A 15,292-nucleotide genomic window follows, 5' to 3' on the forward strand; every position below is an offset into this window, starting at 1 on the left:
GTGGCTCTTAATTTGAATGAGAAATATTTGGGTCCTGCTCAGCTACGAGCTGGATAACTCGCGCTTTCCAGCCTTGCTCGCAGGGCTATACAGTTGCGGCAGCTTTTTTCTCTCATCCCCTTCTTCCAAAAAGGACAGAGCAACCACATGCGGCCTTTCCTCTCCAGTTTATTCTTAGAGCAACCCTGTGAGACAGGATAAATCGGGAGAGTGATTGTGAGAGCCCAAAGTTACCCCATTGAGCTTTACGCTAGAGTGGGATTTTGAACTTGGCTCCATAAGGCTGCTTTCATGCAGGAATGGGAAAGGGGCAGCCCTGTTGCGGAAGCAGCAGTGAGTGGGGCGAGGGGAACGGTGTCCACAAATATGCAGGACTGACCAGCTGTCCACATGGGAAAAGCCAATGGAGGAGGAGCTGTAGTTTGCAGAGATGCCACAAAAATACAGTTTCTCTCTTCCACTTTAATGTACTAAGGTGATTTTGAGAATGGAGCATTCATTGCAGGTGAGTGTGTTATGAAATGCTGCATTGCCAACAGTTGGAAGGGAATCTCTGTAAGAGATGCAGTGGGGTTTTTTTGCAAAAACAAGTCCTGCTGAGTTTAACAAAACTCACTGGCAAGTAAATGTGCAGAGAGGGTCAGGCAGCCAATCTTTTTGAGCTTCTTTTTAGTGTTACAGCTACAGTTCTCTGCATGCTGAACATAAATCCTGCTACGTTCAGCAGCAATTTCTTTCCAGAAATTGTATGTTCGATTGCAGCCTGAGTGGGGAAGGGATACCAGGAAAGGTCGGAGAAGCTCCAAGAAGATGCCGTCACCAGCCCAAACCCAGTGACATCGAACAGCAGCGGAGTCGTTTTCGGCTGCTCCCTCCATTGGTGGGGCCACCTGTCTCTTCAATGCCCTGCCTTGGCATCCCAATTTGATGTGAGAAAAAGGAAGTGCTACAGCTTTTATTCTTAATGCGGGGGGAGGGGGAGAGATAAAAGTAATCCCCTGGGCAAGCACCAAGTCATGACTGACCTATGCAGGGACGTCACATCAGGGCATTTCCTTGGCAGATTGTCTCCCAAAACTCCTGCTATAGTCCTCTCTTGGTGCTGGTGTTTAGTTAATAGCCCCGTCTGTCAGTCCTTCCATGCATGAATATCCGCATACACACCTCGCCAGGGAAACAGGTTATTGATGCTTAGAAGAGTAAGTGCAGAGGGGGAGGAAAAGGGGGAATTCAAATAGGTGAGAAGCATTAGCTGCCTTGCACCAATGTGGAAAGAACTCAGTTGCTTGAGTTCTTGATCATTAGGTCCAGATCTGAGTTCACTTGCTCAGAAGTAAGCGGTGATCTCTCGTTCTTCAAATGTGGAGTTAACAGGGCATAGCTCAGACGTGACCTCTCAGAGGGGTAGAGAATAAACAGTTCCTAAAACAAAAACCCTGCTCTGTATACATCCCTACAAAACGATCATATGTAGGGTGAAGCCAAATGTCAGATTCCCATAGAAGTGGGATCTAGTCCTTGAAAATGTATGTTGGAATGAATGTTTGCTAATCTAAACCGGCACTGCTGATTAGTCTTGCTGCAACTAAAGGGCAGCAGGGTGGGGCCCTTGTAGTTCTTCATGTGCGATTTATCTATGGAGTCAGTTTATCTGTTTCGTCCTGCACCAGAGTCTACGTCAATCTTATTTTGCCTGCCTAACGACTGGGAGGGGGAGGGGCCCGCCCCGAACCAGCTGTGTGTGAACGGATTGTGCTTTGATTGGCTCGGGCTTCAAACCTTTGTCGCCTCTCCCCTTCCTTATCCCCATCCTCTTGGGGATATACACATTTTGACCTGATGAAAAGAGCTTATTGGTTTATTCCTTTTTGTTCTTATAGTCTGCCTTTCTCACGGAGCCTCAAGGTAGATGATCCCTTGTAAATCCGTGCAGTCGCTAGGAGGAGACAGCTAATAAGCAATGCAATGGGACTGGGATTGCAAAAATCGGAAAGAAACCATTAAATACGACATTTTAAAGAAGCAGTAAATATTATTGCAAAAGCAGAAATGTTAGTGAGCCCCCAGCCCCCGGTTTCATCCCCTCTCTAGAGCTTTTTTCAAGTAGTTTTCAAAATGTCTGCCCCCAGCCCCCCCCCCGTCCCCCGGGGGAGGTCTTGGCCCCCTGAGTGTTTTGCATTCACTTGCGGGGTGTAATCCCCCTTGGATCTTGGGGACAAAGGCGGGCCGCTGCCTAAAGAGGCTGCAGTCTGGGCCGCAGAAAGAAGGCCGACTTCCCCGCGCCCTCGAGGCGCTCTCCTGTCCCCGCCAAAGCGAGCCACGAGGCGGCGCTTCTGCTCTCTTCTCGCCTCGCAAGAGAGCCAGCAGCGGCGCATGCGCTTTGTGAAATGGGCGCCCTGGCGAAGAAGCCGCGGCGGCCAAAAAAGCCTTTTCCCTCGACACCACCCAGCCCCGCCCCCAACCGAAACATCCGAGACTTGACGCAGGCGCATTCAGCTTCCAGCGGGCGCCGCCGTCTCGAATTGCCCGATTGGCCACCCCCCCTCGGCTGCCTTTGCGCACGCGCACCCTTTGTGACGCCCTCTCGGCTCTGGGCGGGCGCCATTTTGTCTCTTCCCTCGCGTCGGCGGTTGAGGGAGGTTGAGGCAGCCGCGAGAGTCGCCCTGCGAAGCGGGAACCCACCTCGGGCGGAGCAGTGAGTCCCGGGGCGAGGGCGGGCAGGGCAAGGGGCGGCGGGGCCTGCGGAGGAGGCGGGAAGGGAGGGCCCCCGCCGGGGACGGCGCCGCGGAGGGGGGGGGAGGGGTCCCGGCGGTTCTCCTCAGCTGCCCTCCCCCCTCCCCGGGGCCCCGCTCTCCCCCGGGGGCGCGCAGGGGGCGAGGGGGGCGCTTCCCCCGCCGCTCGGGCCGGCCAGCCGGCCGCCCTCTGGCCCGCCTCCCTCCGCCGCCCCTTGAGGCGAGAAAATGGCGGCGGGCTGAGAGCCGGGCGGGCGGGGCCAGCCGCGGGCGAGCGGGACGGCGGGGCCGGCGGCGGGGCCTTTCGAAGCCCGCGTTCCCGTTGGCGCGCCTGGGCGGATGGCGCGGCGCCGGGGCGGGGCCGCCTCGCCCACCGGGGAGCGCCGCCCTTTGAGGCGCTTTGCCCTGCCCCGGGGGTGGGGGTGGGGTGGGGTGGGTTGGGGGGCGGCGGGAGGAAGGAGAACCGCGTGGCGTCTTCCCCCTTTTAGTTTTGAAAGCCCGCTTTTCCCGCTGGGTCCCTTCCCCGGGGGCCCGCCGGGCTGGGCGCATCGGGGCGGGTTTGTGTCTGGACGGGGGAGGCGAATGGGGGACTTCGCTAGCTGGGGAGGGGGGCGGGATAAAAATATTACAATAAAAATAACGTTCAGAATGGCTTACAGTAACGAAACTCCTGCAGAATAGTTCAGGTGGATGGACAAGATTCGGGTCCAGGAGCCCCTTAAAGACCAGCTGGATTTCCCGGGCGTGAGCCTCCCAGAGACAACACGGCCTTTGGCAGGTGCCTGGCCCTCCGAAGCTCCCGCCCTGGAAATCTGGTCGGGTGTTAAAGTGCTGCTGGTCCCACCTCTTGCTCTTCTGCAGACCTGTGCAGCTGTTCTCCTGGAACTAAAAGGGATGGGGAGCAGCTAAGAAACTTACCATGACGGGGGACAAATTTTTGATTTTATCAAAAAGAGGTTAAGGTAAGGATACATTGGGGTGGAAAGGTGTAAAGCGGAAGGATTAGCGGGAGAGAGGAACCTGAAGGGATGCTTTAAAATAAACGGGTAAATAGAGGCAGGATGAGTTGGGTGGGAGGACATAGAAGTGGGTGGCTGTTGAATGTCAAAATGGCTGCAGTTATACAACCAGGAGGCGGTGTCATATTCCTGAGAAGGAGTACTGTGGGAAAATGAGAAGGAATAACGCAGGGAGATGTGAAGACAGACCCCTTCCAAATGGTACATAGTTATTTTTACTTTATTTACTTACATAGAAATGTGAGGTCGTCTTCTTTTTGATGGCATGGGGGGAGTCTGTTCTTCCTTTCATGTAAATACAGTAACTGCAGTAGATATGTGCGTTTGTTTTCTCATAGGCAGTTGTGTCTGAATTGGGAACATTGAGGATTAAGGCACTTGACAGATTGCGCACAGACTGGCTCTGCCTCTGGAATGTGATCCCTCACGGGTCTGATTCCTGATGCTTCCTGCGATGTGCTAAGCCACTTATTGGTGGCGTAATAGGGAGACCTAGGTTCAAACTCCAGCTAGCAAGAAACAACAGAGATGACCGTGGGCCAGTTATTGTGTCTCATTGGAGGAAGGACGTAGTATAAATGCACTAAATACATGCAAATCGGAATTTGGGTGGAGGGAGAATTAGTAAGGCAGTTGCTGTTTTTTAAGGGCATATGACCGTGACTCTTTCTGTTGTTGTATAATCTTGCGTGATGTAAAGCAGCCTGACTTTAAAGTAAATTTTTTCAAACTTTTTCTTAATTTCTGGTGCTGGAATATTGGTACGTTAGTTGGCAACCAATGTTTTATCCATTGAACATACCAGTGCTGTAGAGCGCAGATTCCCAGCCTTCTGTGCCTGTGGGTGCTTTAGGGATTTCGAGAGAAATAACGGGGTGACATCACAAAAAGGCTGCTGTGAAGGTGGGACCAATCACAAAACGTTGGGATGTCCCACATATCTAGTTATTTGCTTCAGATATACTCTCATTGAAACTCAAGGCAGATTACAGTATGAGCTAAAAACAGTACAATACATACTAAAGGCAATGCAAAAAACCCCTAGATAAACAGCATGACACATACAGTTAACGATGCAAGAGGTTTTTAAAAAGCCGGAATTTTCCAGACAGAATCTTGAGCAATTCTGTGGAAAGGGAGAGCGTCAGTCAGCAGAGTCCTGTGATGCTTGGTAGTGCTGTCATTTGTTGCAGCTCCCCCATTTGCCCTAACAGTTGTTGAGGTGGTCCCCAGGCTGCATTGCCTGAGCTTATTTGCTGTGTGGTGGGTGGCCATTGCCACCTGCAGTTCTTTGATATGGGAACCCAGTTGAAGTCAGCACTCTGGAGGCTGTGGCTGCCTGTCTCTCTGGCGGGAGACCTGCTGCCAGCTCCCGGTGTTCACCGCTGGTGGGGGGGGGCCACAGGTGTTCTGATGCTGCAGTGTCACTCCTCCTGCGGGTGCTGTGATGTTCTGCTATTCCCTCCACACTTTTATGGGGATGATATCATGGCATCCAAACAGTGGTTCTCCTCTCCCATACACCTCCCACGGAGTGGCTAGTGCTCAGCTAGCAGTGCTACTGGAAGCCCTGTTCTTGTGTACAGTGGATTTGCTTAGTATAGTATGGAGATATTTTAGACGTGGAGGCAATAGAGGGTGAAGTGGGTGTGTCTGGTTCCTCGGGAGAGGGTGTCTTTTAATCTGTGACATGCAAGGTGAATAAAGTTTATCTCCCCCCCCCCCACCCACCCACAACTAACTTCTGTTGTCTATCACACCTCAAAGCCGGCTGAGAGCCATGAGTGAAGAACAGGAGGGCAGAGGGGTTATACTGGGAGGGAAGGAATGTAGTAAACAAGTAGAAAAGCTTGACATGTCTCTAGAAGGTGCTGGAAGCAAGTGTTGCTATGGCACCCATGGGTAACCTATTGGGGGTTAGCGGTAGATTGTCTTACACAGTATTATGGGGAAACACAGAGAAGCAAAACCATTAGAAAATATTGGAATTTTATACATTTTGCTAATTATTTTTGGAAGAAACAGTATTTTATAAGATGCAGAGGGTATTTTTCCATTGGAAAAACAAAGAAAAGCCCTCCAGTGGACAAAAAGGGAAGTTAATCTTGTATCCTAACTTCTGTGTGGATTTTCTCACCTCAACTCTTTGCAAATGGGTGATACAATGTTACATCAAACATTGTGAATTGAAAACTGGTAGCTTATTAGCACTAAAATCACAAGGAAGTAAAATAGTTTGTTTGGGCAAGAATTTGAAGGAAGATTTCAGCATTCTGACTTGTACATTGCACTGGGGCTAGTAAAGAAATTACTTTTCTGTTACTTTTAGTAAAGCCTTCATTGGTTTCTGGTAGGGTGAAGGCTGGGTTTTTGAAATAGTTTTAGAGAATGTAGTTTCAGATTTGCTGGACATTCCTTATAGTATTTTCTTTAATAATACATACAGATTTATGCTGTGATGGTCGCTTCTGACTTTTTTAGTTACTGAATAACTTATCTGAGACACGTTTCTTACAGATGCGGTATTCGAAACAAATTACCTATCCCGACTGGGATGAAGAACACTGTCGGAATCACAAAACAGACAGTAGGCACCATCGGAGAAAACGTCAGTCCCACAGTAGTGCACATGAGAGCAAGCGCCGCAAATATAATCACACCCAAACTTACAACAGGTCAGTAACTTTCTTCCCTGAGAAGAATAGATTTCTAACTTAATGAGTTCTGTTTCTTTATCTTAGGAACAGATACAATTTTCATGTATGAACTGCTAATTCACTAATCAGTTAGAATCAGTGGTTGTGTTCTTTTTCTCTACCTTCAGTCTTTATTCAGATGCCATTTCCTTCCATGAAAATGAACAAGATCATCACGAACGGCGCTATGTTGAAGAATACAGAGTCAACTGCAGTCAGCTGTCTGAAACAAGGCATCCTTGCAGAGACCATGAGAATGGCTGTTACAACAACAGTAGCAAATCATCTGGTCACAGTGTCCAAAGCAGTTACAAAAGAAAACACAAGACCCATCATAGCAAATCAGATCATAATTCACACACGGTATGAATGATTTAGAATTTACTGAATATTAATATGTTATAACCTCTTCTCAGTAGTCACAAAAGTGAAGGGAATTGGGGATATGTTATAAAGAATAATGACCGTCTCTTTTGACACTATTTAGACACTGATATTTTCTAGCGTTATTAATGCTACTTGCTTATCAGACAGTATTCCACTGATCTTTTAAAACATATATATGAATTAAACATCTTTAGGAAATGTTTATCAGTTATCACATGATTTTCTTCCTGTTAGGCAAATTCCATGAAATTGATGGCTACAAATTACACGTTGTGCAATTTTTGAGACTAAATAGAACTTATGGAACAATTGAAAAATTAACTGGAATAATTGCCTCTTAAATACATACAAGTATCAGGTGTTACGTATTATTTACTAGCTGTGTATATTCCCTGATACCCTTAACTAAATAGTCAGAAAAGACAGTTGAACTGATCCAGCAAGGGTGCCTAGGCAGGGAGGCTGGCTCCTGGGAACAGGATCTTCTGGTTCTGCCGTCGTAGGTGGCTGCTCTGGGGGTGGGGGCTGCGCGCGCTCAGTGTCGTTGGCACTGTTGAATCACTGCTTAAACAAGGCAGGAAGGGGAAGTGGTCACTGAACTCAGTCCATTGACAACTTCCTGTGGTCAAGCAAGCGATTGCCATAGTCAAGGCTGATTATTTTTGGATTGGAGAAAAGAGACTCCCAAAAGTAATGCATTTAGGGCGCATGTATGTAATGCAGACAGTTTTTCAGCGGATGGCTGTGTGTAGTGAAGGAAGGAGGCTTTGTGAATCCAGGCATGGCTCACATAGAACCTTCAATTTAATTAATATATGATAGAAGATGAGGGGTTTTTTTGTTTACCATTACGGTTACTTAATAAGTCAGTAAATTGCTTTGCTTTGTAACAGCTGTAGACTAAAAAAGATTATATGCAAATTTTAAGTAATTCTATTAGCAAACCGTATTTTTTTTAAAAGCATTTATGTTGTGTGTTGTTACCTTGCCACTTGAAGTACCTTATCTGAAAATTTGTTCCTTGCCATGTTTTTTTCCCGTAACCTAAACTATGTGCCCTGTGAAATTCTGGGGAATTTGAAATTGTTCCTGCCAACCGTTTGTGGCCTGGCGCGTATCTGAATGCCTGAATATCTCCCTGCTGAATGAATTTCGTATTCTGCCCTGAATTCACTCGGGTATATTGATTGGCTGGATGATCTTGGTGCCGCGCACTTGCCGTTACCAGAGGAGTCACCGAAGGAAAAGATCGAGGAGTGTAGAGGATGATGAGGAGGGTCACCTGATCTGTCAGAGTGGAGACGTACTAAGTGCAAGATGTATAGAATATTTTTCAAAACTTACTAACTTTTCAGATAGAATAATTGCTTTGAGTTAAAGTCAGGAGACTTTGGAGGTCATTTTCTTTCTTTGGTTTTTGTTAAATGTTCTTTGGTTTTTTTTCTGGGGGGGGTTGATGTTATTTTAATATTATGATTAAATTTTTAATCAAATTCCTACATGGTAAAAAAAGTTAGTCTAGACTGAGATAGGCATAACTTGTCTTGAAGCGTTGTCCAATTAAATATTTTAAAGATACCTATTTTAGACATGGCGGCACAGCCTAGAACGTAGTATGGTTTATTGAATAATGAAATTATGTCATTACATGTGTAACTGAGATTTCCCCCCTGCTTTTAGATGAAATCGTCACTACTCTGGGTGAAGGTGCTTTTGGAAAAGTTGTTGAGTGCATAGATCAGAAAATGTAAGTTATTGTCTTATAAATGTTTGCAGTATTCTCTTTGTCTTGAATTACATACCATTTTGTTTCTGCCCTAACTCCCAACAGAATGTGACAGGTCTCTCATTTCATCCTTTAAATCCTTCCTGAAAACCACCTTCTCCTTTGGGAGGCCTCTGGCAACCCCCTTAGTCCTCCTGTTCAACTTGAAAGAAGCCACAGTCTAGGCATTTATCTTCCTCTCTGACTTTGCTTTTCCTTCCCTCCTCCTGATGTCTCCCTTGTGTGAAAATTCAGGGAGCATAGAACTGTCCCCAGCAAAGGAAGCTGCCCTTTTATAAAGCCTATGCATGTTGTATTAAAATACATGACCCCAGCATTTCATCTAATTTTTTCCAGAGTTGTGTTGAGTCAGTCACTTGTTTAGATTGGTACCCTAGACCAAGGGCTCTGGGCAGATTGTTTTGAAGAATATGTATTCAAATATGAATACAACTTTAGCATGAATCTTCACTAATGTGAAGAACAGGTTGCTCCCAAGATTTGAAATGGAATCTTGGTGTGTTTATTGTTGGTGATTCTTACTTGAATTCACACAAAAAAGTTGTAATTCTCTTGCCATAAAAACTTTAATATATTTATTTCATTAGCGAAGTGTACTGTACCGCAGTAACACGATAAAACTTTATTTTTTCAGGGGAGGTAGACGAGTAGCAGTAAAAATAGTAAAAAATGTTGATAGGTACTCTGAAGCCGCTCGTTCAGAAGTACAAGTGCTGGAACACTTGAAAGCATCAGATCCGTACAGTAAATTGTAAGTATACCATTAAAAAAAAACATACTGCTGGAAGGTGACCCAGTGGTCATCTAGTCCCGTTCCCTGCACAATGCAGGAATTTCCCAGCTATCGCCCTCCCCTACCCCCCCCCCCACGCCCTGGGTGACCCCTGCTCAATGTCCAGAGGGAGGCAAAAGACCTGCAGGGCCCCTGATCGGTCTGATCTGGTGGGCAATGCCTTCCTGCCCCCAAAATAGTGGTTGGAATTACACTGGACATATAAGGAAGGGCCACAAGAGCCGAGCACTTCATCCCTCCCTGCCCTCTCCTGCACATTCATATTCATAGAATAACGGAAGTTTTAAAAAAGCATTGGGATTGTCATGTGGCAGTATTTGATAACGTGTTTAGTAATACGTCCGGCCTCATTCTTGTCCATTGCCGCTTCCAGCTGTTACCTTGTACTTAACGTTTGTAGACTTCTTGTGTTGGCACCCAGAGGCCTGTTTTTGTAACCTCTTTCGAACTCTTGCATTAAATTACAGCCGCTGTGTCCAGATGTTGGAATGGTTTGAACATCATGGCCACGTCTGCATTGTTTTTGAACTGCTGGGACTTAGCACTTACGACTTCATTAAAGAGAATGGCTTTCTGCCCTTCAGTATTGACCACATTAGACAGATGGCCTATCAGATTTGCAGATCTGTAAACTGTAAGTGTACAGAGCATACTTCGCCCCAGTTCTGCTCTTTTCCTTGGGACTTTATAATTTTAAGAAGAAAATAATATTTAATAAATCATCAATTTCATAGTTTATACTCAACATTTTTAACTATTTAGTAATTGATCTATTTACATACTAATTGGTCTTTTTTTAACTTTGAGAAATGTAATCAAAGAAATCTTTCCATTTTTTCTGGAATTCTGATATTGGTCTGTTGTGCACATAAGTTAATTTAGCAATCGATGCATATTAATACACTTTATCCATCCACTCAGATATATCTGGGCAAGATTCTGTCTCCTTAATATGAAATTTTAGGTATAAGTAATTGAGGAGAGGGAGAGGAGGAACATTTCATAAGTTGTGTTACCATGTATTTTAAACGTTCTTTTCTGTTGTAGCTTAAGTTTAGTATTCTGTATTTTGTACAAGGGTCCGTTTTTATTTCTATTTTTCCTTTCAAATAAAAATTCTAAAAAGAAAAACCTGTAGAATGCATTTATTTGTTTTCTGACATGAAAAATCTCTGTAAACCAATTTTAGGCTTCCAGAAGTAATGGAGGCTTTGACTAGATCTCTGGAGCAGGGAATTTCATATCCTAAATAGCAATATTGCATTTGATAATTTTTTTTTTAAAAAAACTGTTGTCTTTTCTTTACAGTTTTACATTCCAACAAACTTACTCACACGGATCTGAAACCTGAGAACATACTGTTTGTGAAGTCTGACTATACAGAACGGTATAATCATAAACTGGTACGTCTAGGCTGTTCCATTTATAAGCAGTTTTCAGTTTCAGTTAATTGCTGCTGCTGCTTGAATGTTTAGTAACAATGTTGTTTGTTTCAGAAACGTGATGAGCGCACACCAAAAAATCCAGACATCAAAGTTGTGGATTTTGGAAGTGCAACTTATGACGACGAACATCATAGTACTCTTGTGTCTACGAGGCACTACAGAGCTCCTGAAGTAATTTTGGGTGAGTCAAAAAGTCTTCCTCTTTGTCAAGCAGGGGGGGGCGATATTTGGAACTCTCCTTATTTATTTAAAAAAAAATTATTGTATGAATATCAACAATACAAAAGGAGTAGGGTAACAATCATAATAACAGTAGCATTTAATTATTGTAGATATGAGACTTAGTTAGAACAATGTAAGAGTTGCATATAACTGTCAATATAAAGATATACTGAAGTAAAGAATTAGTATATTATGTTAGATTTCTTTCTCATTGGGTTGTATCATAGTAATAACTACTATGGGAATGCCAGTAGTGACGTAGCTGTATGGATTTTCTCTTCTCCTGGAATTTGGCCATGCATCAAATATGGCTTGGTATAGCTGGGGGGGGGGGCTTGCAATTCTTTCTCAGTGATGTATTCATAAAATGGAACTCTCCTTTTAAAGTTTCTAGGTAGTCTTGATAGATGCAGCACTGCAATTTCTGCAACTATTTTATACTCACAGTTGCCTGCAGTAGACTTTGCATTTTGAAACTTCCACTTAAACATCCTAATTATAGTCCATATGTTATGTGTTTGCTATTTGTTTTGATCTTAAATTAGAATTGGTGTGGATGGTTAATTTATGACGAGGTATCCAGTTGTCAAAACATTGTGGCCATAAGGCACCTGGTTTTGAGAGTGTGAAATTCTTGTTTTTAAAAAGTAATATTAAACCCTTTCCCTTCCGTAGCTTTGGGATGGTCCCAGCCATGTGACGTGTGGAGTATTGGTTGCATTCTCATTGAATATTACCTTGGATTCACAATATTTCCGGTATGTAACTACAGAAAAAATTACAGACGATAGAGTGAGCTCTCTTTTGGGAGGATGTACTTGGCCTTCATGATACTGTTTACTGTCACGGCTTCTTTAAGCTTCTTGTGCGAAGTGATCTTGAGAGGAAATGTCCTGTTTTTTATCAAGTATCATTTCAAATAATCACTATCTACTGTTCCTTCACGAGGCTTTATGGAACTTGTAATCTAAAAAGCAGCTCCGGGGTACAGTTTCAAGTTAGGTTAATTGATCAAGTAAGGCTTTTAACCCTTAAGTTGCTTGTTTGATTAGATGCTCACAAGCAGTGCATGAGAAACATGAGGCTGCGGTTATGAAGGAGGGTCTTGACCGTGGCATTTATCTGTTGCATTTCAAGCTAAGTGAACAGCTAGCTTCAAAAGGAGATGCCGTGGGAGGGGGAATGAGAGAGTAGAAAGCCCTTCTCTGTGTCCTTCTAGTCCAGGGACCTGGGTGTGTGTGCACGGCATGTCTTCTGCAGCAGCAGCTCTTAAGCAGCGGACAGTTCAGCCAGGTGCTTGGGTCTGAATCTATAAATACCTGCCAATTTCTTTAACCCCCTCAGTTGATCAGTTGCCAGAAACTGGAAACCAGGGCATGCTCAGAACTTGGCCCTGTCTGCTGAACAGCTGTAAATTTTTCTCTGTAACTTTTTTCAAGTCAAATCCATTGTAGCTAAAGCATCTGCATTTTTTTCCCTTTAAAGACACATGACAGTAAGGAACATCTGGCAATGATGGAGAAGATACTGGGACCATTACCAATTCACATGATTCAGAAAACTAGGTAAACATAAATGGTATTCCTAATTATCGTCTGTATTCATTTTTCAGGCTGATACATTTACACTGACCCTTCTCATTGACAGTGTTCAAAGTTGCCTTTTGTGTGTGTGTGCGTATAGAAAAAACTAGTTAATAAATTTTCTCTGGGGACATTCTGTGGAGGCAGGTCTTGTGCCTGGGCCACACAAGTGAAGCAGTCGCCTGTCCCAAGTGTGTGTACGTGCACACTCTTGTCATATCCAAATTCTGCATGTTCAGTAGCTGCCACCAGAGCAAAAAGTGCTCTTTCTTGTCCTGTGAGAGTTCTGGCGATGGCTTCTGATGGAAAGAGTCTTTTGTTTTTCACAAGCTTGGTTATCTTAGTGGAGTCGATTTCCCATAGGCTGTTCCAGGTAACTGAAAGACACCCGTATCATTCTGCTAGCAAATGAGTGGCTCCATTCCAATCAGTAGGGCAGAAACAGTGGGTCACTCACAAGACAAAAACTAAAGGTTTCCATCTTCAAACCCAAAAAGAAGCCAGCCCACCTTCCAGCTAGGAATGCACAGGACTGTGCACGGCTGTTGCCCTTGACTCCTAGTGGAGTACTGGAACGAGCCTGCGTTCAATTCCTCGTTATCCCCATCTTCCCCAGAACATTTAAGCTTTCAGGCATCCTCAAGCCCCGATCGCAGCAAGAACAAGCAGCGTGGGGAGAGAATGTTTTTCCGCAGTGTACTGCTAGGCGTGGGATTGGAAGGAAGTTTCGTAAACACAACTTGTGCTATGGATACACACAAGTTGTGCTGTGGTTTCTTTCAGGGGAGCAAATTTCCCTCCTGGGGCTCCTTAATTCCTTGTAATGATTCAGCATGTAATTAGACTTGAGAAGCTTAAACATTCTCCGTGATAAGAGTTGAAAGGTTTGTTACATGTCCTCTTTGTCCGCAATTATGCTGAACATTATTTCCTTGTGTTCAGCAGGAAACTGAACTGATAACAGCATTTGATTGTTGTATTTCCTGCCCAGCCATTTTAGCCACATGGTGCTTGTTTGACAAATTCAGAATGCAGTTCTGTGGCTCATAACTGCTAGTGCAGATCAGTCGTTTGATTCTTGAAAGTAGCCCCTGTGGCTTTTCTGCCTTTGAGGGACAGGCTAGGCCTCATGACTGGTACGCATGCGATTGTGCTCTGTGCTATAATGTCGTGTGCCACTCACATTGGTATTTTAGGAAGGGAATAAAATGGTTAGGGCCAATAGCATAATAATAATTCTATAAATAGTGCACGTGGCAAATAGATTTTCTACACTTCTAATAGTTTGCCCATCTGTCCACTGTGCTGTTCAAACTATATGATGTGAAGAGTCTCGTCCTTAATTTCTACTTTTTTGCATGACCAGGAAACGCAGGTACTTCCACCAGGACCAGTTGGATTGGGATGAGCACAGCTCTGCAGGCAGATACGTTTCGAGGCGCTGCAAACCCCTGAAGGCAAGTTGATTCTCCGTGCTCGTGTGGCCGCCGCCACTCTCCTCTCCCCTTGCTTGTTTAGGCTGATCGTTCCTCTTTGTTTCATTTTAGGAATTCATGCAGTGCCATGATTCCGATCACGAACACCTGTTTGATCTCATACAAAGGATGTTGAAGTACGATCCTGCTGATCGGATCACCCTTTCAGAAGCTCTGAAGCATCCTTTCTTTTCCTCGTTAAGAGATGTAAAATAGAGTTCTGCAGAAGTTGTTAAAGACTGTCGGTCATTGCAAATATGATTTAAATATATTTTGTACATTAGCTGTAAATGTGTTTTGTATTGTTTTGTTTGAACCCATCTTGAAATAAAAACAGTTTAACATACTTGTAATCTTTATGAAACTCTTTAGGCACTCCTCTCTACCATAGAATTTTACCCCTGTCCTTGCAAGCAGCTTATCTGTGGCTACTTAAATCTGAACACTGCAACCACAAACAAGATTAGAACTTTCTACAAACCAGAGGAAAGCCCCAGGTTTGCAGAAAAATCTGAAATCTTTAAAAATAGATTGGGCATTAAAACTGTCCTGGAAGCAGCACCCTACCTGTAGCTTTAAGAAAGAAATGCCCTTAGTAGCTGTTGCTCAGCAACCACAACACTATCACCAGTCTTCAGGATTTGGTTTTTGTCACTGAAGAAGGGGAAGAGCCCTTTTCAGGGTTCTTTGGGCCTTTGAGGGAGGACTTCTTGGGGCCAGACCTGGCTGCTACCACTTGACTTGCATGATTCAGCCAATCCTGGCAGCTTGCTGTTCTGTAACCACAGCCATTCTACAATAGCCATTGAGGCATCATAGATAACAGTTTCAGATTTGGATCCGGGGTCCCAGGTTTAAACCGCACTCTGCTGTAGAAGCTCACTGGGTGATTTAGGGACGGTTATGCACATTCTTCCTAATCTGCATGACAGGGTTTTTGTGAGGATAAAGAGTAGATTTTGAAATTGCGTTAGGTCCCCATTGTGGAGAAAGGTGTAGGTAAATGAAGCAAATAATAAATGTACTTGAAGAATTGAGGGCAGATAATTGGGTAGGAAGGAGAGAAGGAAGTAGGAAAGTTGATGTGGGGCTGCCAGGAGGACTGGAGAAAGAGGAAATGATGTATTGTCGAGGGCTTTCACGGCCAGAGAATG

The 15,292-nt window shown here is 44.5% G+C and overlaps 1 protein-coding gene across 2 annotated transcripts; it reads left to right on the top strand.

Annotated features, from left to right (window-relative positions):
- The first annotated feature begins 2,584 nt into the window (after positions 1 to 2,584).
- CLK1 (CDC like kinase 1) lies at positions 2,585 to 14,484 on the top strand. Of its 2 annotated transcripts, XM_054970231.1 has the most exons (13): positions 2,585 to 2,695; positions 6,269 to 6,426; positions 6,576 to 6,810; positions 8,063 to 8,153; positions 8,515 to 8,581; positions 9,255 to 9,371; positions 9,881 to 10,047; positions 10,722 to 10,816; positions 10,910 to 11,039; positions 11,756 to 11,838; positions 12,566 to 12,645; positions 14,030 to 14,120; positions 14,211 to 14,484. In XM_054970231.1, the coding sequence occupies exons 2-13, from the start codon at positions 6,269 to 6,271 to the stop codon at positions 14,352 to 14,354; spliced, it is 1,458 nt and encodes a 485-aa protein (XP_054826206.1). In that variant the 5' UTR covers positions 2,585 to 2,695; the 3' UTR covers positions 14,355 to 14,484. The 2 variants fall into 2 exon arrangements, with proteins under 2 accessions (XP_054826206.1, XP_054826207.1); XM_054970232.1 differs by lacking the exons at positions 2,585 to 2,695; positions 6,269 to 6,426; positions 8,063 to 8,153 and having other exon boundaries at positions 6,791 to 6,810.
- Positions 14,485 to 15,292: the final 808 nt, after the last annotated feature.

The sequence above is a fragment of the Eublepharis macularius genome, chromosome 2 (genome assembly GCF_028583425.1).
Source record: "Eublepharis macularius isolate TG4126 chromosome 2, MPM_Emac_v1.0, whole genome shotgun sequence".
NCBI classification, from domain to species: Eukaryota; Metazoa; Chordata; class Lepidosauria; order Squamata; family Eublepharidae; genus Eublepharis; species Eublepharis macularius.

Bases quoted from the DNA above. Each gene is read 5' to 3' on its own strand.
- CLK1 (XM_054970231.1), top strand. From the start codon at position 6,269: ATGCGGTATTCGAAACAAATTACCTATCCCGACTGGGATGAAGAACAC. The intron at 8,582-9,254 runs GTAAGTTATTGT...TTATTTTTTCAG, and splicing joins GAGTGCATAGATCAGAAAAT to GGGAGGTAGACGAGTAGCAG. The intron at 14,121-14,210 runs GCAAGTTGATTC...GTTTCATTTTAG, and splicing joins GGCGCTGCAAACCCCTGAAG to GAATTCATGCAGTGCCATGA.